Source organism: Saccopteryx leptura, chromosome 3, assembly GCF_036850995.1.
Source record: "Saccopteryx leptura isolate mSacLep1 chromosome 3, mSacLep1_pri_phased_curated, whole genome shotgun sequence".
Taxonomy (NCBI): Eukaryota; Metazoa; Chordata; class Mammalia; order Chiroptera; family Emballonuridae; genus Saccopteryx; species Saccopteryx leptura.
In genome coordinates, this window is record NC_089505.1 from 143,994,801 (window position 1) to 144,021,326 (window position 26,526).

At 33.7% G+C, this 26,526-nt stretch overlaps 1 protein-coding gene across 3 annotated transcripts in view; it reads left to right on the forward strand.

The window, feature by feature from the left end:
• LRRC7 (leucine rich repeat containing 7) overlaps window positions 1–26,526 on the forward strand; it is a 595,608-nt gene that overhangs the window by 450,528 nt on the left and 118,554 nt on the right. For all 3 annotated transcript variants that reach the window (XM_066376553.1, XM_066376550.1, XM_066376552.1), the window contains 5 exons: window positions 954–1,028; window positions 7,098–7,242; window positions 11,457–11,529; window positions 25,172–25,301; window positions 26,331–26,446. In XM_066376553.1, the coding sequence (XP_066232650.1) occupies window positions 954–1,028; window positions 7,098–7,242; window positions 11,457–11,529; window positions 25,172–25,301; window positions 26,331–26,446 (539 nt within the window). The remainder of the gene's footprint in view (window positions 1–953; window positions 1,029–7,097; window positions 7,243–11,456; window positions 11,530–25,171; window positions 25,302–26,330; window positions 26,447–26,526) is intronic.

The window sequence follows — 26,526 nt, forward strand, 5'->3', positions numbered from 1 at the left end:
AGACAGCGTCTATTTATTTATTTATTTATTTATTTATTTATTTATTTATTTATTTATTTTGATTGGATTTATTGAGGTGACATTGATTAAAAGTTTATATAGGTTTCAGATGTACAATTCTGTAGTACATTATCTGTATATTGCACTGTGTGTTCAGCACCCATATCACCATATGTCTAGGAGATAGAATTTAGAGACAGTTTTTAGTTAGGTAATTAGAGTGTTTCCTTATGTGCTATGTGTTATACCTTGATCATATTCTCTCTTTCCTTTCTCCAAACTTCTCTACATTCTTTTCTCCCTTGTGCTACCTGTGTTTTGGTTATTTATATGCATTTGTCTCCCCAATTAGATCATCACTTATTTCAAGGCAAGAACAAAATTTAAATAACCATGGATCCTGCATTTTGCCTTTCACATAGTAGGCATCTCTTCTCTTCAACACATACTTTTTGTTGCATAAATGAAGGGATAGGGAATGAATGGGTCTTGTTTGTACTGTTATCACATCGTGGTAATGTAATTCCTGGACGAGAGTGTGTAAGACATTAATACACACAATAAAAACCAGGTTCTGTGTGCCAGGTAGTATGGCACACAATGAGGATATGAAGATGTAATGATTAAAAAACATTGTTTTGCCCTTTAAAATGTTATGCTCCAATAAAGAAGTCTGACATTTATTGAATAGAGTGTAATAAATTCTCCAAATGACACTTGTAGGGTGTTAAAGAAGAGTACATTTTAATTGTTCTTTTTGCAGATCCGCTTTAGGTTGGCTACTCAGGGACCACCAGTTTCCTGGCGGTTTGTTAACTTGGAATTTCTTACAGGATTAATACTAGATTCCCAAATATAAGTTCCGGAACCAAGAAATCACATATTGTGATTTTTTTAAAAAGGACTAATTTTGTTTTCCTTTCCTCTGTCCTTTTTCTTCACCTCTCTCCCAGCCTGAAGTTCTGGATCAAATACAAAATTTAAGGGAGTTGTGGATGGATAACAATGCGTTGCAAGTGCTACCTGGGGTATGTAAGTTTTTATTATGTCATGTGTCTAGCATCTTTGTTATATATTAATTATAATTAATGATCTTAAATCTCAGTGTTTGCATTTCAAAGCAACACATTTGTTAGGAGTATTAAGTTACCAAGGGTTTCTCACTAATTTGTTTTTGCATATTTCACATACCTTTTGTGGCTGTTACAGGTATGCAAAATATATGAAAGATTTTTTTTTTGTTCTCTTATAAGTATATTTATCATCTCCTTCTACATTTACTATTTTTTTAAAGCTGAAAATTTTATATTGTGAAAAAAGAAATGCTTTTCATAATACCAAGTCTTTGTTTTGCAAAATCAACCTTATTCTCATAGATAATTAGATAAGGATTTCTGATCATTTTTAGATTGCTTCTACAAAACAAAAATCTCTTTCTCAGTTCAGGTAATATTTAGCAAAACTTATTTGAATTTTTGAAAATGACAAAGATCATAAGGTGTTCAAAAGAGAAAAAATTAGGAGTCAAAATTTTGCTTCAACTAACAAGCTGTCTAGTATCTCCTGTGCAGTAGGTTTACCAATCAACTCATGTAATGTGACTACTTCTGTTTTTTCCATCCAATTAAAGAATGACTTTCCATAAAACATTGCCTCTTTGCCTTTTTAAGCGTGTATACAAATGGGCACACATACACACACACACAGCAAACACAAGCCTCCCAGTGGTAATAGCCAGTTCCAAACTTTTGCATTAAACTGAGTAGCCAGGGCAGCTGAATTTGTAATACTTCTTCAACCACTGAGGTTTAAGCGTGTGTTCCCAAAGCCAATTTTATTCTTCTTTTGAATTGACATTAAAATTTTCTTTAAATGATTACAAAAGCATCAGGGACAAGGAGCTTATTTTCTTTTGAGCAAGCATAAGACCACATAAAGAAAAATAATCTGGCAAAAGATTAAGGAAAATAAATGCTTTCTTTTCTTACCAAGAGAATACATTTCTGCTATCATCACAAACACAACCCTGAAAAGCATGCATATCTTTTTTTATTGATTTTTTTTTCAAAAACACTTATAAATATACTGTATGAACCAGAAATGATGCCAATGTCAAGGTTACAAAGATAATATATTCAGTTATCTTGACTATATTTGCTTGAAGAGCTCACACATAACAGGAGAAAAAGATCTGGGTTCCACTACACATAGTAGAGCCTGATTTGTGCCATTGTTGAAGAGATGTACAAATCCTGGGACCACACAGGCAAAACCCTCATCAATTCCCTATGCAAAATTATGGAATCAGAAAGTAATGTCTAGTTGGAAAAGTTTATACCTGCTTCCTCAATAGACTTATTTATTCAAAAACACTTAGCATTTAACATGGGCAAGGCATTTATCTAGATGTTTTACAAATACTGGCTCGTTGAATCCTCATAATAACTATCAAATTGGTTTATTGCCATCTCCACAGTATAGAGGAGGAAAATGAAACAGAAGAAGTACTTAGATAACTGGCTCAAGGTCATGCAACCAGTAAATGGTTGAACTAGAATTCAAACCAACTCCAGGGGCTGTTATTCACTATGATGCTCCAAATTTCTGTCACTATGGGATCAGTAAAAGGTACAAATGAGAATTAGGTTTATCTTACTTTTCACAATTGTTACATTCTCCAAATCCAATTTTACAAGACTACACAGACCTCGAATTTCTTAGTAAGCTTATTATTTAAATCAGGGGTCTCAAACTTGCAGCCTGCGGGCCGCATGTGGCCCGCCGAACAAGTTGAACTTCGTGGATTAGTCTGAGGGCCGCACAAAATTGTTCGGTGGGCCACGAGTTTGAGACCCCTGATTTAAATGGCATAGTGGTATAAAATCTGTAAACAGATAATGCCAGCTAATTTGTCTGTTGCAATAGTAGATGTTTCTTGTATACTGGCAACCTGAAGCAGATTTCTTACTTTAGTGAGTACACTGGAATTTCACATTTTGCTCTACTACCTGTGGGACTATGCCAGAACTCTTTGTCATAAACAGGCATGACTTTCTGAATGTCAGTCTGGAAAATAGTCATTACACAATTACTTAGAAACACATGAATCTGAAAGGCTGATCTTGAATGTGGTCTTCAGCCTGTGTCTATCACTTTCACAGAATGAGTAATCCTAAATATTGTCATAAGATACAGAAATAAGAGCAAGTTTATTTTATTAGTAGTCATGTATGACAATACATTAAGTTCATATACTTTTTAAATAATTTTGGAAGCCTAGGATATCATTTTTCCACTCTTTTTTTTTAATAAATCAGAGAAGCAAATAGATAATAATAAAAAATTAGTCTTCTATATAACTCTGTCTTGTAACCATCATTTTAAGATCAATCACCAAACTATGACTAAACTGTGTATTGAATCCACATTTATTTTTAAACAAAGTCCAATATCTTCTTTGCTTGTGATGTCTTCTTTTTTCATTTGCTCTCCAGTATTCACCTATAAAGCCTCTATGTACAGAGGGATTTTGGAGGGACATTCAGTATCCTCAAGGACTCTGAGATACTGGAACTCAAAGACCTTAATCACTCTAGAATACGATTACCTTTATAAGGTATTTGAGAGTGAGATTTAAAAAAAAACAAAACACTAAAAATAAACACCAAAGAGTTATTTTGTTTCCCCCCAGAATAAGACATTTTGAAGCTTCAAACCAAAATACTGAGTTGTGCTGGAGATAGCCATGAAGGAGGGTTGAAAGAAGAAATTTCTTCATGATAAAAGAACTAGAAAAGAGATATACACATACATAGACACACATATCATTTTTTTCTTGCTCATCAGAAGAGAAAAAATGAGATAAGATAACATGGTAGTTTCTTAGGATGAAAAGCTATAAGCAAAGACAGTATTTTTCCAAGTGATGTATTATTAGGCATGGGGAGGAACTCGGCCCTCTGGCCCGACTCTCCCAACGTACTTTGTTCCTAGCCTGTAGCTATTAACCTACTCCAAGACTTTGTTCACACTGTCTGCCCATATGAAGAGCTGAGGAGACAAGGATAGAGCTGTGTGTTGGGTTAATTAGGGAGTTAGAGGGCACAACTGCCGATACAGTCAGCAGGCTTGGTAGTGTGCAGTCCAATAAATGTGAGTTTGAATTTAGCTCCACCCCTTATTAATGGGATAACTATGGAATGTTACTTGTAGTAGATGCTGTCCTGCGTCATCACCCTGGAATGAAGAATGTACTCTATGTCCCCAGTTTCTGGAATGCTGCTTGCAGCTCTCCATGCTCTTCAGGGAGGGCTTCAGCTGGAGACTACTGCCTCACCCAGGGTCACACTCCTAATCTGGGAGACATCCATCCAATGACCAATCAATGCAGGGATATAAAACACTGGCCCCTTCACTCACACTCAGGACCACTCTGAAGCAAATTCCAACTTCAAGGCTTCTTAAAGGGTCAGCTGGAAACTTCCTCAAGACCCGATCACAGCCAAACTTCTTCATCTGTCCAATCCTACTTCCTTCTTCACCTCTTTCTGTCCACTGGTGTTAATTCTAAGAACACTCTCTCCTAAAATCCTCTTTCTCTCTTCTTCCCAGGGCACCCAGAAAGTGACAGCATGTAACCTCCAGGCTTTAGTGGGTACAAGTGCAGACTGTGATTCAGTAGGTCTGGAGTGGGTCTCAGTGTCTAAATTATTGATAAGCTCCCAAATGGTGCCAGTGCTGCTTGTCTGCAGAACACACTTTGAGTAGCAAGGATATAAAGTATTAGAGAAAAAAAAGAATGTAAAGTATTAAATCAAAAAATTGCCTGACTGTGGTGGTGCAGTGGATAAAGCATTGACCTGGAATGCTGAGGTTGCTGATTCAAAACCCCGGGCTTGCCTGGTCAAGGCACATATGGGAGTTGATGCTTTCTGCTCCTTCCCCCCTTCTCTCTCTCTCTTTCTCTCTTTCTCTCTCTCTCTCCACTCTCTAGAATGAATAAATTTTCTGAAAATCTAAAAAAATGAATAAATATAAAATACTTAGCACAGTGCCAACTCTGTGCTTGTGTGTATAATAAATACATTTATTTATTATTTAGTTAGTTAGTTATACTTTGTCAAATAAATAGAGATGATAGTAAAATGTACACAGGTAGAGACCAGACACACAGATAATCACTGAACCTTGAGATGTGTGGGACATTCATTTGCAAGACATGCCCTAAAAGGAAAGGAAAATTAAGACTTTCATCTGGATCTAAGTCCTACAGTCCGTTGTTCCAACTAAGCGATTACTGTTCACTCCTCCATCCCCACTTCATCCTCACTTCTACCGCATTAATTCAGACCCCTCGTTTTCTATCTTGAAAAGCCTTAAATGGCTTTCCTTGCTTATTACAAAGAATTCCTATCTCCCACATAACATGAAAGGCCTTTAACGGCTGGCTTCCTACAATCCAAATCTCATGGCTCCATTCGGTCACTCTGGACTTCGCACTCCCCCTCCAGCATGCCCTGCTTTCTCACACTTCTCTGAGAATGCATGTGCGTCCTCTCTTCCAGCTACGTGTTCTCCTCTTATTGACAAGCGTGTCTTCCAGGCAGTTTGCAACCATGCACCTCTGTGGCATTCTCTACATGCTTTCTCTAGTGCACATAAAATAGGGTATAATAATTGCTTATTTTACATTTCCTTCACTACTATGCACTACTTCAGAATAAAGACTTTGTCTGCATCATGACATTTCCTCATACTTAGCTGACCTAGTCTTGATGTTCTCCAATATGTAACACAGTAGATCCCCCAAAATAACTGTTGAATAAACAAAAGATTGAATCTTTTCAGTGTAGGGTAAAGTCCAAATCACCATTTAAAACATTTCTTATGTATTTGAAATTTTAGGAATCAACATATGTTGCTTTGGTGGCAACTTTATGTATGTATGTATGTATGTATGTATGTATGTATGTATGTATGTATGTATTTCAGTGGCAACTTTGAGATTATTGTTGTGTTTTTCTTAACTGCTGTATTGAGATATAATTCACATATTATAAAATTCATCTACTTAAAATATACAATTCAGTGGTTTTTAGGACACTCACATAGTTATGTAGCCATCACCAAAATCTAATTCTGGAACATTTCCATTACCTCTAAAAGAAACCCTGAAGCCATTAGTAGACTCTTCCATATTCCCCTCCCCCAGCCTCTAACAACCCTGTACACTCTATAGATTTGTTTATTCTGAGCATGTCATATAAATGGAATTATACAGTTGGTAATTCTTGTGACTGGCATCTCTCCATATATTTTCAAGGTTCACCTATTTTGCAGCATTTATCAGGACTTCACCTTTTACTGATAAATAATATTCCAACATGCAGAGATATTACATTTTATTTATCCAATCATCAATTAATAGACACTATAGCTGTGTACACTTTTTGATTCTGTGAATAATACTCCTTTGAATCTTTGTGTTTTTATGTAGATATATGTTTCAGTTTGTATGTGTGTGTGACAGAGACAGAGAGACAGAGAGAGGGACAGATAGGGCCAGACAGACAGGAAGGGAGAGAGATGAGAAGCATCAATTCTTTGTTGCAGCACCTTAGTTGTTCATTGATTGCTTTCTCATATGTGCCTTGACTGGGGGGCTATAGCAGACCAAGTGACCCCTTGCTCAAGCCAGCAACCTTGAGCTCAAGCTGGTGAGCCTTGCTCAAACCAAATGAGCCCGTACTCAATCTGGCAACCTTGGGATCCTGGTTCTTCTGCATCCCAGTCCAACGCTCTATCCACTGCGCCACCGCCTAGTCAGGCTGTTTCATTCTTGAATATATACCTAGGGATTAGTAGGTCATATATAAACTCTAGTTCAACATTTTGAAGAACTGCCAAACCATTTTCCAAAGTAGCTACACCATTTTCTCTTTCTACGAGCAATGTATGAGTTATCGTTTCTCCACATTCTTGCCAACACCTGTTGTTGTTTCTTTTAAAATTAATTTAATAATGTTGCTGTTTTTACAACTTTAAAATGTCTTTTGAAAGTTTCTCAACTAACCCTGAGTTTATGCAATGTCATCAAGTCTATAGGAAAGTTAAAGATGTTGGTATACCTGGATATGTCAAAAAACAGAATAGAAACAGTTGACATGGACATTTCTGGATGTGAAGCCCTTGAGGACCTCTTACTATCATCCAATATGTTGCAACAGTTGCCAGACACTATAGGTGAGAATATATTTTGTATAAATGTTTGTAAGATATGCTACTTTCATTCTTGGTGCTGTAGTTTGTCTGTAGATGTAAAGAAAATACTGTTATTCTTTACATCTACAGACAGTAATGACCTTGCTAGTAAATTAGCAAGGTCATTATTCAGGATGATTAAATAGTATTTTACCAATATCTTAAAATGAAATGGTAACTCTAATTGTCATATTCAAGAAGGCTTTCCTATTAAAATGGTCTTACTAAATGATATATTTAATTTTTTTCAGATCTCATAAGTTGTAAAATGTTATTGTAAGGAGTATATGTATTAGCTTTAGAGTAATTTGATAAATATGTATGTCCCTTTAATTACTATAGAATTGCAGCATGTTTTATTCAAATAGTGTTGCTATATTCTATTTTTAATATTGTTGTAACATTGCTATGATCTAGAAATAACATAAAAATGTATAATAAATGTAAAATATCTCATAGTTCTATTATCTTTAAAAGACAAGTTGTCTTTTACATGCTGAAATTCATGAGGGCTGATAATTTGTTAACATATATTAAACACTCAACCTATTTTTAATAAATTTTTATATAAGTAAATAATAAAATAATCTAATTTAAATAATTAGGAAACCTTTTTGTATAGATATCTTGCCATTATTATTTATGAGAGTACTCATCAAAGGGTAGTCATCAAATTACTTAACTTTGGAATATAGTTTTTAACACTCTGAATTAAATATGTCATATGTTCTGGAAATTATTACTACTTCTGAAAATTAAGTCACAACCTAGTTATCTTGGTTGAAGGGAAGCTAGAAGACAAGGCAATTTCCCAAATTATTCTTTAATATCCTATTTTTTCATTCTCAGGCTAATAGAGAATATATTTTAATAAAAGACTAGCTTTTTATTTCTGAATTTATTGACTTTTACTTTATATAATTACATATTTTATAACAGTATTTCTCCAATTTGCTCTGATATGAGAGCTTTATCTAAACACTTTCACTTCCCCAGGCTCTTTCTGAAAATTCTGATTCTGTAAGTCTGTGATAAACCCTCTAATCTGTATCTGTATTAAACATTTTAGATCAAGTTTATTATCAAATAAGTTTAGAAAATACTGTTTGTGAAATAGAAGGTGAGGAAGTATAATAGTAGAAAGAACATCCTCTGGTCACGGTGACAGTCACGGTCATCTGGTCAAGATAACCATCTAGCCAAAACACTTACACTCCTCATCAAATACCCCTCCATACCTCTTCAAATACATAATGAGAAAAGAAAAATAACTTATAGTCATTACTGCCTTGTCAATACCAAGAACTATACCTGGTATATGGTAAGTGCTCCTTAAATCTTTAGTAAATAAAATAATTTAACCGTACTTGGAAAGAATGAATATATCTACCTGAACATAAAATAGAATAAAAACACACCAGTGCCCCAGGTCTGAGGGGCTCCAGACCACATGGAGTGATGGCAGCCTTAAATCTCTGTCTTGCAGTGAAATAAACATATAAAGACCTTTAAACATAACAAGATAATTCAAATTAAAAGGGGATTGGGGAAGAGACCCTGTCTTTGTGAAGATAAGCTGCAAATAACAACAACTTGATAATGAGGCAAAAACATATACAGGGTCACTGCTGAAAACAGTGGAAGTCACAGGGTGGTTTGGACTAGATTTGCAATATCCAAATGGAATGAGAACACCATGTTGCTAATATAAGGTCTGGTTCTCAACTCCAGAAATGTGTGGGTCAGATGGAGGTAACCATAAAACTGCCAGGTAGGCAAGGATGAGCATAGATAATGAAAATACATTCACCCTCACAAACAAACATATGAACAACCAAAAAATTTAAGCTAATATTGTTATGTCGACCAAATATTTAACCAAGTAGGAAAATATACCCCAAGGGAAACCGAAGTTATCAAGCAATGTAAAAAAAAAAGAAAAATAAAAAGATTTTAAGTTTGTGTAGCTCTTCCAATAGATAAAAGGAAGAATAACAATTGTAAAAATAAGAACTTATAAAACAAAAACAGAAGCTATGTCTAAGAACAAGCAGTTATTTAAAAAAAAAAAAAAAAACAACCAATGAGAAATCCTGGAAATAAAAATGTCATATAGTGAAATAAAATGATATAATTACTTTTTTAAAATATCTTTTTTCAAGAAAGTAGAATAAGAAGTTAACTTACAGATCTGGGAAAGACAACGTTGTAGTCAAGTTACCTGAGTTCAGATATTTGCTATCTACCTTACTAACTGTGTGGCCGGCCCTAGACAAGTTTATTTTGAGAAATAAATAAGTGCTTTGAGACCTAGCTGACTTCGTGGTGTTTGCTGAGGTATATGTCACCCAACCAAAACTTCTTGTGACTTAATCAAGAGATGTTGAGACTGTCAGCCCTCTTCTACCTCCACTGATGGGCAGTACAGGAGTTTGATCAGGGTTACCAAGTCATTCAAAATTTACCTATAATTTATAATCCCCTGTTTACATTTCACAATTTAGGAACAAACTCAGGAGTTTTTACACTTCTAAGGTTGATGTTTAACACACACACCGGAGAAACTAAGGCGACTCAGTCACCCTTTGAACTAAGATAAATATGGCAATGGGTGTTCAAACTTCAGAGGTAAATTAGCCTCATGTAGATTGTCCTCTTCAGGTGCAGCTGTTTTTAGCAGTGTGTCCAGGGGTCACGTGCTAATATATCAGACTCCAAATAGTGTAGGTGTTGCCTCACAGCAATCTGACAATGATAACATTTCTCTCTCTCAGAGTAGAGCTTGTAAGTGCTTCTGAAGACTATGTAACTGAGCATACTGAAATTTAAAGTGCAACAACAGCTTTATTTTAGAATTTTTGTGACTTGCTCTTTGCTTTTAAAGAGTACTTCAAATACTTGAAGTGGGTGGGCATGATCTATAGCAGTACTTCTCAGCCTGTTCATAAAACACCACCTGGACGAGGTATTCTGCAGGCATGTACGTGAATGCCATGGTAACTCTGGACAGTTACATTGCTGCATAAATATATTAAAAGCTCCTAGAAAAACTTTATTAAAAATTTATTTAATTTAGCATTTTCCAAATACATTTGACCATGGAACCTACTATATTCATCAGAACAAGTTTTCTGCAAAACGAGTAATCTGTAACAATGGTTTTCAACCTTTTTTACACTTGGGGACCAGTGAAAATAGGAGAATTATTTTGGGGACTGCTAAGGCAGAAATCACCCTGAGCATAAGCAAGTTTGATAAGATCATTGGGTCTATACTCTTCATACATCTGGGTGATTATCTCTTTCACGACTGGCACAAAATTTCTGGTGGATCAGTCTGCTGACCAGCAATTGAAAAACACTGGTCTATAATATACATGCATATTTACAACGTGAAGCAACAATTAACCAACTATTAATGCTTTGCCCTTAGATTTTGGCTATTTGAGCCATATCGATTTTATAGGTTATGCTATGGCTGGATAATGGAAGCTGTTCTTCAATTACTCTGTGGCTAACATTTGTTAAAATCCTGGGTGTAGAGCAAGCAATAAAGGCATGGAGGGCATAAATCAGACTGTAACAATAAATAGTTGGAACTTCCATCCTTGGCAAGTTCTGCGTGGTATATTAAAAATTTCAAGTTTTCGTGCTTACTGCTGATCCAAGTCAAGGACTGATGGTCACAAAAAGAGTATGATGTCATATGTTGTAATTTTCCAAGTCCCTAATTATAACCACTGCATTGTAATACTTCAGTGCCCATTTGTTAATTATTAGGCTTAATTCAGATTTGTTTTCAATTTGTATCACGACAGGAATGTTACTTATTAGTGCTTAGGAGTTAATTAAATATTAAATCACAGCTGGCTTGAAGAATTTCATCTGGTCCATTTGCTGCATAATAGAGAAGGGAAATATGGTAGTATTACTGCCAACTTAGGTTTCTATGGAACCCTATGTTTTGTTTACTTGTCTGCATGAATATACTTGAACTCCCATTGACATAAGTAAATTTTTTGCAACTGAAAGGTCAAAACCAGACTACACACAAATATCAGTTTGTAGGTTTATAGAAGTAGAGTGCAGACAACTAGCATAATAAACATTCATAACATGTTATTCTTTTATTTCTTTTATAGTGCATTTCCCATAAGAAATCTGTTCTTATGTATTAATAAAACTTCTCTATTTTAGGACTGTTGAAAAAACTAACTACTCTGAAAGTGGATGACAATCAACTTACAATGTTACCCAATACAATTGGAAAGTAAGTGCCAAAGTTTCATTTCAATCAACCTCTCTAAAACCAGAAATAAAATTTGTTGAGTTTTTTTATTTCAAAACATTTTCCACTAGAGATAGCAATAATTTTGTTCATATGTAAACTTGTTTTAGGCCATATTTTATTTAGTTACATATTTGTATATAATACATCTTAATTTAGCTTTATATCTGAATATCATATTGACACCCAACTATATAAAAGCATGACAAATACTTAACCATGACTCTTTCATAAACAAAGTAATTACCCAGACCTTCAATTATTCTTTTTCCTGTAATTTTCCACATTATTAACTTGATGTTTTGACTGAGTGGTAGCTCTAAATTCACTTGAATATGTCTTACAAAATAAAATCAATTAAATCTGCATTATGCATAGTGACCATTACGTTATTAGTAATGTTTCATATTTATAGAATGTTATTGTATCTTTAGAAGCTAAAGAGAAACAATCTGTTTTTGCCTGCATTTTTAAAAGCTTCAAGGTGAAAGGTCATCACTGCCTTTTAAAAATAAAATATATTTTATTTATTTGAGAGCAATTTATATCTAATTTTATGTTGACTTTAACATTCACTTCTCAATTTCTTAAGAAATATGTTATTACCAGTGTTTATTTGAAATGCTTTTGTTTACAATTTATATAAACTGAGAAATCAATAAGGTGTTTTCACTCTGAAATTATGTAAGAACATTTTATAGGGATCTTGCTCCACATCTCAGTGCAAAATAATTATATAAATCCATAGTTTAACAGATTTGAGTTTACTTGGGGTAGGAGCCTTTTAAAAAACAGATTTATTGGATATAATTGACATGCAATAAACTGTATACATTTAAAGTCTGCAATTCAGTAAGTTCTGACATAGATATAAAGCCATGAAACCATCACCACAATAAAAATGGTGAAAAAAAATCGTTCAATCCCTAAGGTTTTCTGGTGCCTTCTATTCTCTCATCTCCTTCACCCCAAGTTGTCAAGTAGCCACGAATACAGAGAACTTCACTTTCCAAGAGTGGAACAACTGAGCTAAATTCAAATTCTAATGTTCAGATTTTAGAGAGTAGTAAAAGTCTCAATCATTCTTTAATATTTTAATGTCCTCACTGTACCATGCTTTGGTCTACAGTTACTTCTATTTTCTTCAACATAAAGTAGAGACAAATTTGCTTTCTTTAGGGTACACAAAAGTAATTATCTGATGTTTTTTAAAAACTCTTATCTAATTATACTCTTAGGCACAATTCTTTCCTCTTCAGATCAATACTGAATTCAACTTCATTTATCTCTATTAAAGTTATGATTACTATTTTGACACTTATGTTCACATTTCTAATATAAATTTATATAAACTTATAACTCTAGCTCTATGAAGACAAATTAAAAAGGTTTGATCATCTAAAAACAAAGAAAAGTTACTTTTTCAGTACACAAGTAAACCACATGCTAGTTTATTTACATAGTTTTCTTTTCATTTTATTTTTTTTAAAGTACAAAAAAGATTTCTCAGAGATAAATGGGCCTAACCAATTCAAAAGTTGATTACTAGTTTAGAGAGTTAAAGGTTAAAAATCTTGTCATAAGAGCTCATTTTTATAAGTTACTTTCAGTGTCATTATCATCCTCTGATTATTGTTTGAAGGAAAATAAAAGGGAAGTGTTAGAGCAATGGACTAACTATAAAAGCAGAACTTTTAAGCAATGGAAGTTGATAAGAAATCTCTCTCTTCTGCTCAGTTGTTCTGTGAACCCAAAACAACTCTAAGAAATACTATATTTTAAAAAAGAAGAACTGACTAACTATGGTTATTTAGACATATGTATTTGGTAGACATTTTGCCAAAAATGAACAAACTGAAGTTGACAGTTCAAGAAAACAACTGGCGGTATTTGTTGTCAACAATAAAATTAGAACTATTAAGGAAAAGTTAGAATTTTGGAAAATTCTATTTGTCACTGTGAGCTTGACAGCTTCCCAATATATAAAGGCTTTTCTGATAAGACTAATGTGATATTAATGAATGTGATTTGTTAATGCTGCATTATGAAATGTGTCAACACTTGGAAAATCTATATAATTCACTGGAGCAAGATTTTTCAAAAAATCAATGCATGAGTTATAAAATCAGACATGAGTAAAAGACCTATTCAAACTGTAAAATAGGCCAGTTGATTGTGATGTGTTGGTATAAAGTGTAAGAAACTGCCACTTGTTGAGTTTTGGTGTAGTAGCAAAAAATAATCACAATTATCTTAAAAGGCTTTTAAATTCTTCTCCCTTTTGAAACTACATATCTGTATGTGGTTTGATAGTTTTCTTATGCAATTCAATCAAAATCATAATATCCTAATTGATTGAATACATAAGCAGATAAGAGAATCCAGTTGCCTTCTATTAAGCCAAATACTGAAGAAATTTGTAAAAATAAAATAATGTCACTCTTCTCACTCAATGCTTTTGTTTTGGAAAATATAATTACTTTGTATAAGAATATGTTACTTGTATTAATATGTCACTGTTTTATTTAAGAACAAAAAACTATCATTTGAAAAAATACTGTTTTAATTGATAAGATGGTAGACATCAATAAATATAAACCATATAAACAAAGTTTATTAAGAGTTACCAGTGATTTTTTAATAATGCAAAGGGATCTTGAGACCAAAAGATTTCAAGATTTCTGTTCTATATCACACTGTAAATTAGATAGTAAAATTATGACTATTGTCTAACTTATCTTCTCAAAAATAGCACCTGTATACAAATGTTTTGTGTTTGCACATATGGCAAAATATAGACTAAATTTATAAAATTTTATAGTACACCTTATAAGAAATTTGTATGAATTATTATTATAGATTTGTTTTTCTTAGAAAATTCAGAATTGATAGACCAGAGGTTTAGTTCAAGGGCTAGAGTTGAAATTTTATTGTGATTCTATTAAATGGCACCCATATGACATGAATAAAGCATTTTGTAAATAGTGCAATAATCTATATTTTATCATGTGACACTCTATCTAGAACTCTGAATACCAAAATCCTAGAAATGTTAAGATCAGCTGCAGTGACTAAAATAGTCTTATTCTGCACATAATATGTTTCCATGTGTCAGACTTGTTTTTGGTCATTTTTAATAGTATGAATGTTGAAAACTACTGGAATAATTCATTTTTCAACATTTTTCAGTTGAAATACATCCATGACTTTTGTGCCAATGATTTATAAAATTGTTTCTTTTTATTGTTGAACCTTAATTTGTTTCTAAGAGTACTAGCTGCTCTAAGAATTAAATGTGCAATGAAAATAATAATAAACAACTTTTTGTGTGTGTACAAATTGCACCGGACACCATGTTTGGTGTTTTGCATGTCTTCTTACAGAGTTAAAGGCCCATTAATACTACTCAGTGTGTATTGTTATCTCCCCATCAACAAACACAGGAACAAGATAAGAGAAATTACCAGATTTCACACCTAAGCTTTTAACTGAACTGTATATGATGCCTCTTACTGTATCCGATAGTTGAGACACATATTTTGAGATTACATATTCTGTAATATTTGGTAATTTATTGGGCCCCATTGCTCTAGAGGCAAAGGATCCTCCATAGAACAAGAAACTTCATGCTGAACATTCTTTCTCTTAGCTTCATTGTCTTGGGCAAAAGCAATAAAACCTCAAAACTCTAAACAGATATTTTAAAAAGTCATTCATAGAAGTCAAACAGAAAGACAGCTGGACTGGGAATGAGGAACTCTAAGTAGCTATCTATGCAAAGCTGAGGAAGTCCCTGGTCTTTGTGGGCCTCAGACCTTTGAGGGATAGTGCGGGGAGCACTGGCTTTGGAGTCAGACAGCATGAGTATGAATCCTGTCTACACCACTTACTCTGTGAACTTGGACAAATTACTTAACCTCCCTTATTTATATTTTCACCAAAAATTTTCCAATTCTTTAATCCAAATGTTCAGTCCATATTATATCAGTACCCTATATGGAAAATTCCAGTAGTCTACTTACTAGACTGCTGTGATAACAAGAAAATAACTGAACTTTATTGTAGATACTAAAAATCACGCCTCTCTCTGTTCCCTAAGTGTGAAAGGATATACAAAGAACTGGAAATGTACATGGCTTTGGAAAAAAGAATTTGAATGGTAGAGGATAGTAAATAGACTGCTTTTATCATATAGAATCTGTCCTTCCTAAATTTTGTCTCATGCAGTATTATAGTCAAAAATTTAAAAACAAATCACACACATACATACAAACCCTTCACTGGATAAATTACTTTACACTAATATTCAAATTATTCCATAATCTAGTAGAGACAGGTGGTTCTTCTCATGTGGTCCCCTTAGCAGCAATATCAGCCTCCACTGGGCACTTGTTATTGTAGAAACGCAGATTCTCAGAGATAACCCACATCTCCTGAATCAGTAACTTTGGATTTTGGCAAGCAATGAAGGTTAATAAGCCTTTCCAGGGATTTGAATGCACACTGAGGTTTGAGAACCACTATCTAGACTTAATTTATTTTTATATTTTTCCAGCTAAGTATCTTCTCAAACCCCACTCCGTGGTGCCTGCATTAGAACTGCCTGAGATGCTGGTTTTAAATGAGGCTGCTGCAAAGAAGTTAACCATAGTGGTTGGTTGTTTGGGCTCTGGAACCAGACCTTCTGGGTTCAAAACTTGGCTCTTTTAATGTGCATATTGGGTAACATAGGCTATTGGGCCTTAGGTGCCTCCTCAGTAAAATGGAAACCAGAATAATAATGTCTACCTCATGAGAAGGTTGTGAGGACTAAGTGTGTTAGTAAAGGGAAAGCACTCACATGTTCTATACATTTTTTTAATAAAATATATCTACTTAGTTTATTTAATTTCTGGGATTTGAACTCAAGAAATAAGTTTCATTGTTCTTACAGCTTAAGTCTTCTCTCTTCTGCCCACCCAGACCACTGCAGCTTCCTCCTCTAAATTAAAAGCTCTAGTACACCTATAAACTAGAACAGCATTTCTTAAATTATATTCTTCAGAACAGTTATTACTTGATATCTTAATACCTATGACATGAAGATAACTTTCATGGAGAAATAAGTTCTGAAAACTCTGTATACTAGATAGAGAACATTCTAACTTGTGTTATTTTTCCATTTATGTTAGTCTTTTATTTATCTTGGTATCATCATTAAACTTTTTAATTATTTTTCCATGCGTTCCCAACTGGAATATAGACTCCTTAGAAACTGGAATCATGTCTTGAACATGTTGAATCTCTTTCATTGTACCCAGGCAGTATGGGACAGGGTAAATGTTTGCAAGACTTGGAACTGATTTCAATCTTGGGTTCTTCACTCATTAACTAATTGAATTAGGCATGTCACTTTACATCTCAGAGCTGCAGTTTTCTCACCCGTAAAGTGGAAATAATGATATAACTGTGAGGTTGTTGTGAGACTTAGTGTTGACAGTCTTCAATAAATTACAGGGGATTCTCAGGTTACAACAGTCTCAACATATGATGTTTCAAGTTTACAATGCTCACTCCCATAAAAACTTGAAAAAATTGAGATGTGAGTGTTTTGATTTATGCCGTTAGCGTCGTACTTATGGACTACGTGGGCAAACTAGTTTGGTTGTGTGCAGTGGAAGAATATGCAGTCCAGTGGACAGTACAGTGTATTTATGTCCTTTTCCTTTTTCTGTGGCTTAGTTGTGTTTTTATGTCCTAGATTATGATTTTACAACTGTGTTAGGATAGGTAAGTGACTTAGGCTAGGGTGTGTTTAGACTTGCACCAAAATTCGGATTACGTCACTGTCATAAGATCAGAATTGTGTTGTAACCCAAGGAACCCCTGTACAACCATCATAATAGACATTTATTTATTGAATGTTGCTTATTATCATCTGTGTGAGAATGATAATATAACATGAATGAAACATCTAGGTCTTAAAAAGAAAAATATTTTATACTTATTTGCAAATATAATAATACATTCTCTTAATCTGTTCAGGCTGCCATAACAAAAGTTTAAGGTCTTTTGGTATCCTAACTTAAAGCATATAGAATATTTTTTAAAAGGTCTTTTGCAATGAGTGAAACTTTTCTACTCATAGGTTACGGATCTGTTTACTAAATACTTTTAAATAATATTTTGCATTGGAATGATACTCTTCTCCTGTAATAAAAAAGAATTGCAGACTTTCTTTTTAATAAATCTAACTTCTCAAACAGTCCAAAGAAAGGGAAAGGTTAATAATTGCTTTAGAAAGAAGGGAAAATCAGGTCAAATGCAGAGTATAACGTCTATGCAGTGATGATAACTCTGCTCAAAACTAGCCAGGTATTTCACAGGTGAATCTCTAAAGGATGGACTGTTCCTAACTGATAACTGTTTCCACCATAGCATAACTGAATTCGACTTAGAGTTTAGTACAACTGGGTGACTTTTATTTAATAAATGCTATTTTATTAAAAGTTTAAATTTTGTTAATTTCTCTTCACTGTTTAGAAGCAGCCCAAGTAAATTATCTAATGTTAATGAAAAAATTAAGGATGGAATCTTAAATTTGATTCCTAACCTAAATTAAATGTAATGGATTTTATAATCTCTGAAAATAAAAATAATGGTAAAGTTACTTAGTATTCCCTATGTGCCCATTCTAAGTGTTTTATATATATTAACTTCTTTACATGCATTTAGTCCTTACAAGACATGGTTAAGTACTGCTAGCACCCCTTTGTGCCCAGTCATGAAACTGAGGTACAGAAAAATAAAATAATTTGATAAAGGTATTGCCACTAGTAATTGCTACAATCCAGACTCCATCCCAGCTGGCTGGCTGCAGTTTGGTCCTCTAATCCCTGGGCTATACAAGCACTTTTAGGCAGTAGCTTGAGTTTTCCAAACAAATTTTACAGCTGTCTTTTTAGTTATTATATCCCTTTCGACTAAATCTGGGCTAATACAATTATAATTCTTCAGAGTCATCTAAAATTTGTCTAGCTCCCTTGTCTTACTAATGAATTATAGTAATTTCACATTTATTCTACTGGAAGGTTTTATTTACATGAAACAACCCATTTTAAAAAAGGAAATATTACAGGGTAACTTTTACATGTTTCAGAAACAATTCAAAAAATATTATGGTACTTTTCTACTTTATAACAGGTCATTTTAATGGAGTACCATAGCTACACCAAGAGCTTAGCATTCATTCCATCCTCATGAAACTACATATTAGACATTACTATCAATTTTATATATTAAAAAAAAAAACAGATATTAATAGTAAACTTTGAGCGTGGGCCCAGCATGTGGAAGTCCTGGGTTTGATTCCAGGTCAGAGCACACAGGAGAAGCTACCATCTGCTTCTCCACCCTCCTCCCTACCCCTCCCTCTCCCCTTTCTCTCTCTCTCTCTCTCTCTCTCTCTCTCTCTCTCTCTCTCTCCCCCCCCCCTTCCCTTCCCATAGCTATGGCTCGAATGGTTTAAGCTATTTGGACCTGGGCATTGAGGATGGCTCCATGGCCTCTCCTCAGGCACTGAAATAGCTCCATTCTGAGCAACAGAGTAGTGACCCGTGATGGGCAGAGCATGGTTCCCTAGGGGGCTTGCCGGGTGGATCCTGGTTGGGGCACATGTGGGAGTCTGTCTCTCTGCCTCCCTGCCTCTCACTTAATTAAAAAAATTTTTTTTTAAATAGTAAACTTCACCCAGTTATTAAGTGGCCATACTAAAATTGGAACCCAAGCCTGAATATTTTCCACTGAATTATGTTACTTCTGTTAAGAGTTAAGAGTGAACTAAGAAATCTCAAAGCCATTTATTTTTATGTTTATTAGCATCTACATTAATAGAAGATATCATGGTTTCTAATGGTCATAAATTATGTTAAAGTGAAATTATAGATTAACTGTATAATATATTCATAGTCCCTCTTCCCTATTACCTAGGTAATTGAGAGTTAATGAGACAGTAAGATCTTCCCAACCAAGACTAATTTAGAACACTAAATTAAAGAAAAATATAGAGAATATTTTTAGAAAATTAAGTTGATACTATTGTTTAATTTCAATCATTACTACTTCCAGTTCTGTAACATGTCTGTACTGATCCGTGAAATAAGGCTAAGCTTTACTGAAAACAACCCTTGTAATATTTATATGTATTTTAGCTGTTATTGACATGTCTGGGGTGTGTGTGTATTTAAATGTCACTGTTAGAAAATGTGTAAATTCACACATAAGTGAGATATAAAACTGAGACTCATGGACATAGATAAAAGTGAAGTGGTTACCAGGGGGAAGGGGATGTGGCGGTGGGGTGGGGAAGAGGGTAAAGAGGGACAAATATACAATGACAGAAAATAACTTGACTTTGGGTGATGGGTATACAACATAATCAACAGTTCAAATGCTATTAGAAATGTTTATCTGAAACCAATGTACTTTTATTGATCAGTGCCACCCTGTTAATTTAATTTGCTAAATAAAAAAAATGTTTTTAAATGTTACTCTAAGAATATTTGCAAGGGCTTTATTTAAAGCCTTGCCAACTCAATGTGCAACCAACAGCCTCCACTTCACCTAGCAGCTGGCTACAAATGGTGGATATAGCACCACCCAAACCACTGAATCTGCATTTAGCAAGTTCTCCTGGTGATTCATATATGCACCAATTTTGGGAAGCATTGCTTTAAAGTACTCTATACTTCCTTGGCAGCTTTTTTTCACTTTGAATAGTATAGACCAGGGGTAGCCAACCTTTTTATACCTACTGCCCACTTTTGTATCTCTGTTAGTAGTAAAATTTTCTAACCGCCCACCGGTTCCACAGTAATGGTGATTTATAAAGTAGGGAAGTAACTTTACTTTATAAAATTTATAAAGCAGAGTTATAGCAAGTTAAAGCATATAATAATAATTACTTACCAAGTACTTTATGTCGGATTTTTGCTAAGTTTGGCAGAATAAATCTTTATAAAACAACTTACTATAGTTAAATCTATCTTTTTATTTATACTTTGGTCACTCCACTACCACCCACGATGAAAGCTGGAATGCCCACTAGTGAGTGGTAAGGACCAGGTTGACTACCACTGGTATAGACTATAGATAAAACTGCAAAAAAAAGTAAATTTTTGTTCTTTTATTTTTCACAAAATCTAATGAATGTATTTTCTATTTATTGGAAAAAATTGGCATAAAACATATTAGTTTTAGGTGTATAACATAATGATTCAATATTTATATATATTGTATAAATGATCACTAAAATAAGTCTAGCTAACATCCATTGCTGTACAGAGATTTTTTCTTGTGATTAGAACTTTCAGATACACAACACAGTAGTTATTATGCTGTATATTATGTCCACAGGACTTAGTGATTTTATAAGTGGAGATTTGTATCTACTGACTACCTTCACCCACTTTGCCCATTCCCGCCCCTGCCTCTGGTAGCCACCAGTCTGCTCTCTGTATGGATATGTTTGCTCAGGTTTGTTTGTTAACTTGTTTGTTTGTTTTTGAATTCCACATATAAATGAGAGTATATAATATTGTCTTTCTCTGAGTTTTTCCTCTCACTTGTCTATGCCAAGTGATAATCTGAGTAAATGTGATACAACCGTATTCTTACAGATTTGGTATTTAAATACCTTATTTAATTTCTAACAAAATAACCAACAATAAATTTCATTGGAATGTTAAATTATGAAGTTGAATATTTTGAATTTCGGAGATCATTGAATAATGTGCATTTTGCACCTAATAGCTTTTCTCTGTACCCCAGGGATGTGAAATATTTTCAGTCTATAAATTATGAATTCAGTATATCTGTGGTACAGTAAAAATGTTGCTTTTTTAATGCAGGAAATTCTTGTTTTGCACAGTAGTGCAAGCAACCATTTGGTGCATGTGAACACAACCATGCTGCAAGCTGAAACTGTGCAAAGCAGTCACAATCAGTGAGGAAAGTTATGATTGTTTTGACAAAGGTGTTTAAAGACTTTTTGTGTAAACATTAAACATTTATTTTACTGTTGGTTATACAAGTATAGGAAAATGAAAAAATAGTAAAGCCAGTATTTATTTAGTATACTGTCATTGTAAGCATTAGGCACATCAAGAATTCTATCAAGATTAATTTGAACAGCAATTGCCTTCTTTTCATCGTGAAAGTTATAATTCAGAGTGAACTTTTTTTCTCTGTCAATGAATTGTCATACTACTTTTTAAGCTTGGATCAGCTTCTAAACTTTTATCCTTTGTGCTTTCAATGTCATTAAAACATCTCTGAGAGTTCCTTTAATGTGAAGTTGATTGTCAGTGTCACTTCCTCTAAGACCTCATCATTTTCATCACAACCACTTTCTTCACTTATGTCAACAGGTTTGCCTTCACTAAGCTTTGATGGCAGCAGATCTAGTCTGTCAAATAGTGGCAGGCAGATTTCAACAGTCAGCTATTTCTTCTATAACTTCATTTATGTTTGATGTAGATCCTGCAAACTTATTTGCACAATGTGCTCAAAGTCTCTGCTATAATGCATCCCTGCTACTTGCTGTTTCTTCCTGCCATGATGCTTGTATATTTTCAGTTGTGTACTTTATGTCATATTTCTTCCAAAACACAGCTAAAGATAATGCATGCTCATTGCAGCATCAAAGGCCTATTCAAAAGCCTGTGTAAATTTATAAGCTTTCAAAGTTGAAATAATTCCTTGGTCTACTGCTTGGATTAATGAAGTTGTTCTTGGTAATAAAGAGCTAGTTTTTGCATTTTCATTTAAATCCCCCCCAAAAATGAAGATGACAAAAAATATTATCCAAAAGTATTTGTACTTAAATGCTGTTATTGTACCAACAGTATCCCCCTACTGCTGATTGACAATTAAACAACAGAACTGTGTGATTTATGCTATGTGTGAACTGAGTTCTGAATGTGCAGAGATAGATCACTGACAGACTTTGAGAGAAGTAACATGACCAGTCACTGACCGTGCACGTCTGTTATTTACATTTTGATTTGTAGACTAAAGAATTTGCAATAAAGTTTATATTTTATGCAGTCACTCAGTTAGTATATGAGGTAAATGAATTGAACCATGTTGTTGAGGAACTAATATTACTTAACAAAACCACAATAACTGAAATTTGTGCCTATCAGAACTATACAAAGTATGAACTGCCTTACTGTGACTCAAGACTCACTTTAACACATATTTTAATGAAACAAAGAAAAAAGGTATTTTAATCATATTTTTAATTGTTTAATTCTACAGTTTCTACCCGGAAGATACATCTGAAATTTTTATTTTAAAAATATCTCTGCTACTTTTATGATTACTTGCTGAGTACATGACTCTAAACCATTGATAGAAACATCTTTTAATCAATTCTACCAAATTTATTAAGTGTGTTAAGTGTAAGACATTGTGCTAGATTTTATTTTTAGAAACAAGTAAACTGTTATAGGTTTCCCAAATACATCAATTTCTGTGCCTACCAACACACACACACACACACACACACACACACACACACACACACACACACATACTCACACACACACACACACACAGTCACACAGCCCTCCATACCTGGCACCCAATGACATGACCACCCATGAACGTGGGACCTTCAAAGGCTTTAGAAACTAATTTATCGAGGTTCACAAATACAAAGAAAATAAATATGCTAAGCATGTATTTTATGGCAAGTCCTGTACTAAAGTCTTTACTTCCAATAAATAGTTCATGAAATACACAGAGCAATTTACATGAAGCAAGAATTATTAGTATGCTCATTGAAAATATAAGGAAACTAAGGCTTAGAGAAAACTTATATAACTGGTCTATGTAAAAGAAAAAACATTCACTTAGGCAACACTTGGTGAAGAGACAATAACCAAAGCTGACTGTGGTTTCACCACATCTGGTTCTACCCTGTTGAGTCTGTTAAAGATCATGAATAGTATGGTGTCTTGGTTACAGTCAGACTTGACCTAACTGAATTTAGGGTCTTTCTTGACCTATGAATAATGGAGCTTAATTTACTTAACTGTACACAGACTTGTGAATTCATTTCACCCTCTACGTAATGCAAATTTTTAAACCTTAATTCGCATAAACCACTGTTAACACCCACACACACACACACACACCCACACACACACACACACACACACACGCACACATTTTGGTAATTAATTTCCCCCCACAGAGCACTACTAAATGAATTTCTTTCCTAGTATGTTTCCTTGCCTGGCAGGTAAATAAAATTAGCTTTGATTTTTTGTGTGTGTTTGCTGAGGTTTGCATTTTATTTTTTGATACCCAAGATAATGCATTTAGTAATTGACAGAGCTTGAGCACAAATCCATTCTGACTGACTAAAAGCCCATATGCTTAATTTTTGTGTAACTAAATGATGAGAGTAAAGCTAGTTCCAAGATATCGAAAAAGGAAGCTGATTCTGCAATCTGGTCCAGCTAACTCTAATTCATTCTCTTCTTTACAAGGGCAAGGTCTTTCCCCTTGGACTTCTTCTACCACAGTAATAACAATGATATGAATGGTAATGACAGTATAATAATATTAACAACAACATCAATGACAACTTAAATATAGCTAGTGCTTACTCCGTGGCAGACCCTCTTTCTTTCCCAGCTATCTCAAACCAGCCTTTAAATGTCTTGTTCCCTGATAATAACTTGAATGTGCATTCATACAATTTCTTTCTCTAAAGCTGGGTCAAGCTGGCTAAATATAGAGTGATAGTGACAAACAAAAACAGGGACCAAAGGCAGCAGCCCTTATTCTATTTCTATCATTTGGCATAGAAAAATGGACATGCTCGATATTGCCAGATCTTCCTCTTTTTTAAGAGGTACCAAAATCTGAGTCATTACGTAGAGTTTACCACCTTTTAAAAACAGCACGTGCACAGGTTGAAATGAGCCCTGTCTGCATCCTCCACTGTAGAGGCACAGACTCAGGCAAGGCGATGCCTTGGGGCCATGCTATCTACATTTAGTCCCTAGCTTCCTGGGATGTGTGACCTTGAGCATTACTGAGCCTCTTGAAGCCGCCATTTCCTGTCAAATGGATTTAAAAATAATAGCTATAAAGTTCTTATAAGCGAAAGATTGGTTATTTATACCTCTAAAATGCTTAGTAAAATGCCTAGCATTTACTCAGTATTTTGTTGTTGCTGTTCTGCCCCCTTTATTCTCCCTCTCTTAGATCCAGCCTCTATGCCCTCTGTGCACGTGCCAGTTACATGTACTCATTCCAAGGACAAACACTGTGAGCAGCTGACTATAAATGACACCAACATTGTATTAAAAAAATTTTTTAATCTTATCTCCCAATTCCAATAGTTCATTTAAATGACAGGTGAATTTAAAAAGGGGGGAAAATAAACTATATCTTACCAAATGCAACCACTTATTAAGTGGTATTGCCTTACTCAGCTAAACAGCGAAATAAATTTATATGAATTATGCAGTCACTACCTTTCCTGCTGACTTTGGATATGTGGCCTTTTCAAAACTCTTTTTGCCATCTGATGTTTTAAAATGTCTAACTAATGTATTTATCTTTTCAGTTTATCTTTATTAGAAGAATTTGACTGTAGCTGTAATGAACTGGAGTCACTGCCTTCTACTATTGGCTACCTTCATAGTCTTCGAACATTAGCCGTCGATGAGAATTTTCTTCCAGAATTACCCAGAGAAGTGAGGAATGACCTTGTTTCTATTAATTAACCTTTAATGATTCTGTTTTAGGGCTAAATCTTAACAGATGCAAAAGCAGTACAGTGTAGACTCATGAGTTGAGCTTTGAATATATAGAGAAATTGCCTGTGTATATATTTATTAATCTTCTTTTAAGTGACAAGTGGTAAGTTCTTGTATTCAACCTAGCAAATGCATTTGACTTAAACATTGCTTGCAAAGAAAAGTAATAAAATATCATAAACTAATTCATTCTAAGGAATATAATTTTAAATTTAATTTATATATTTTGCTTTAAGAAGAGTAATAAATAAGATTTGAGATACTTATATTTCCATTCTTGAAGTGAAAAAATTTTAATATAAATAACATTTTTAAAATATCATTTTATATAACAATATTATGTTAGCTTCAAGATACAGCAATAGGTTCTGTTAATTTTTATTTCTAAATGGGATTTTTATTTATTAATGTCAGGGAAAAGGGTGAAGTGTACTTTGAATTTAACTCAACATTTTCAACAAAACACTTCCATAATAAAGGAATAATAATCCACATATAATTATTTTAAAGCCTAAAATGAGTAAAAATGTCAAATACCATTGTAATGTGAAGTAAAACTATTTTTGCCAAAGAAATGTCAACATTACTTTATTTTTTGAATATGTATGATTTTATTATAAACATAAATGTATTAGCATTCATTTGCATGGGCAAAAACAACATGACTTATGAAATTAAGGAAGATAAGTATTCTAATAATGAAATTATAAAGAAAGTTCCTCCTTTCTAATATGTAAAAGAACATAAGATATATATTACCTTAGTATGTTATGAAATACACATATAATAATACACATATTTCAAAAAGTGCGATTATAAAAAATATATACATCTTTAGAGAACTTTAAAAGTGATAAGGAAATTTATAAATTAATAAAATTGTTTTATAAGTTACAAAAATTAATATGAAACTATTGTCTACACTGTGATTCTTTTTACTTTTGTTGTTATTATTGTTACCTATAGATTGGAAGCTGTAAGAATGTAACAGTTATGTCTCTACGCTCAAATAAACTGGAATTTCTTCCTGAAGAGATTGGACAGATGCAGAAACTAAGAGTCTTAAATTTGAGTGACAACAGGTATTTCTGCAACATATTACAATGACATACTAGTTATTTACTGAAATCAAATTATTGTTTCTGTTAATAATTTTGGAAAC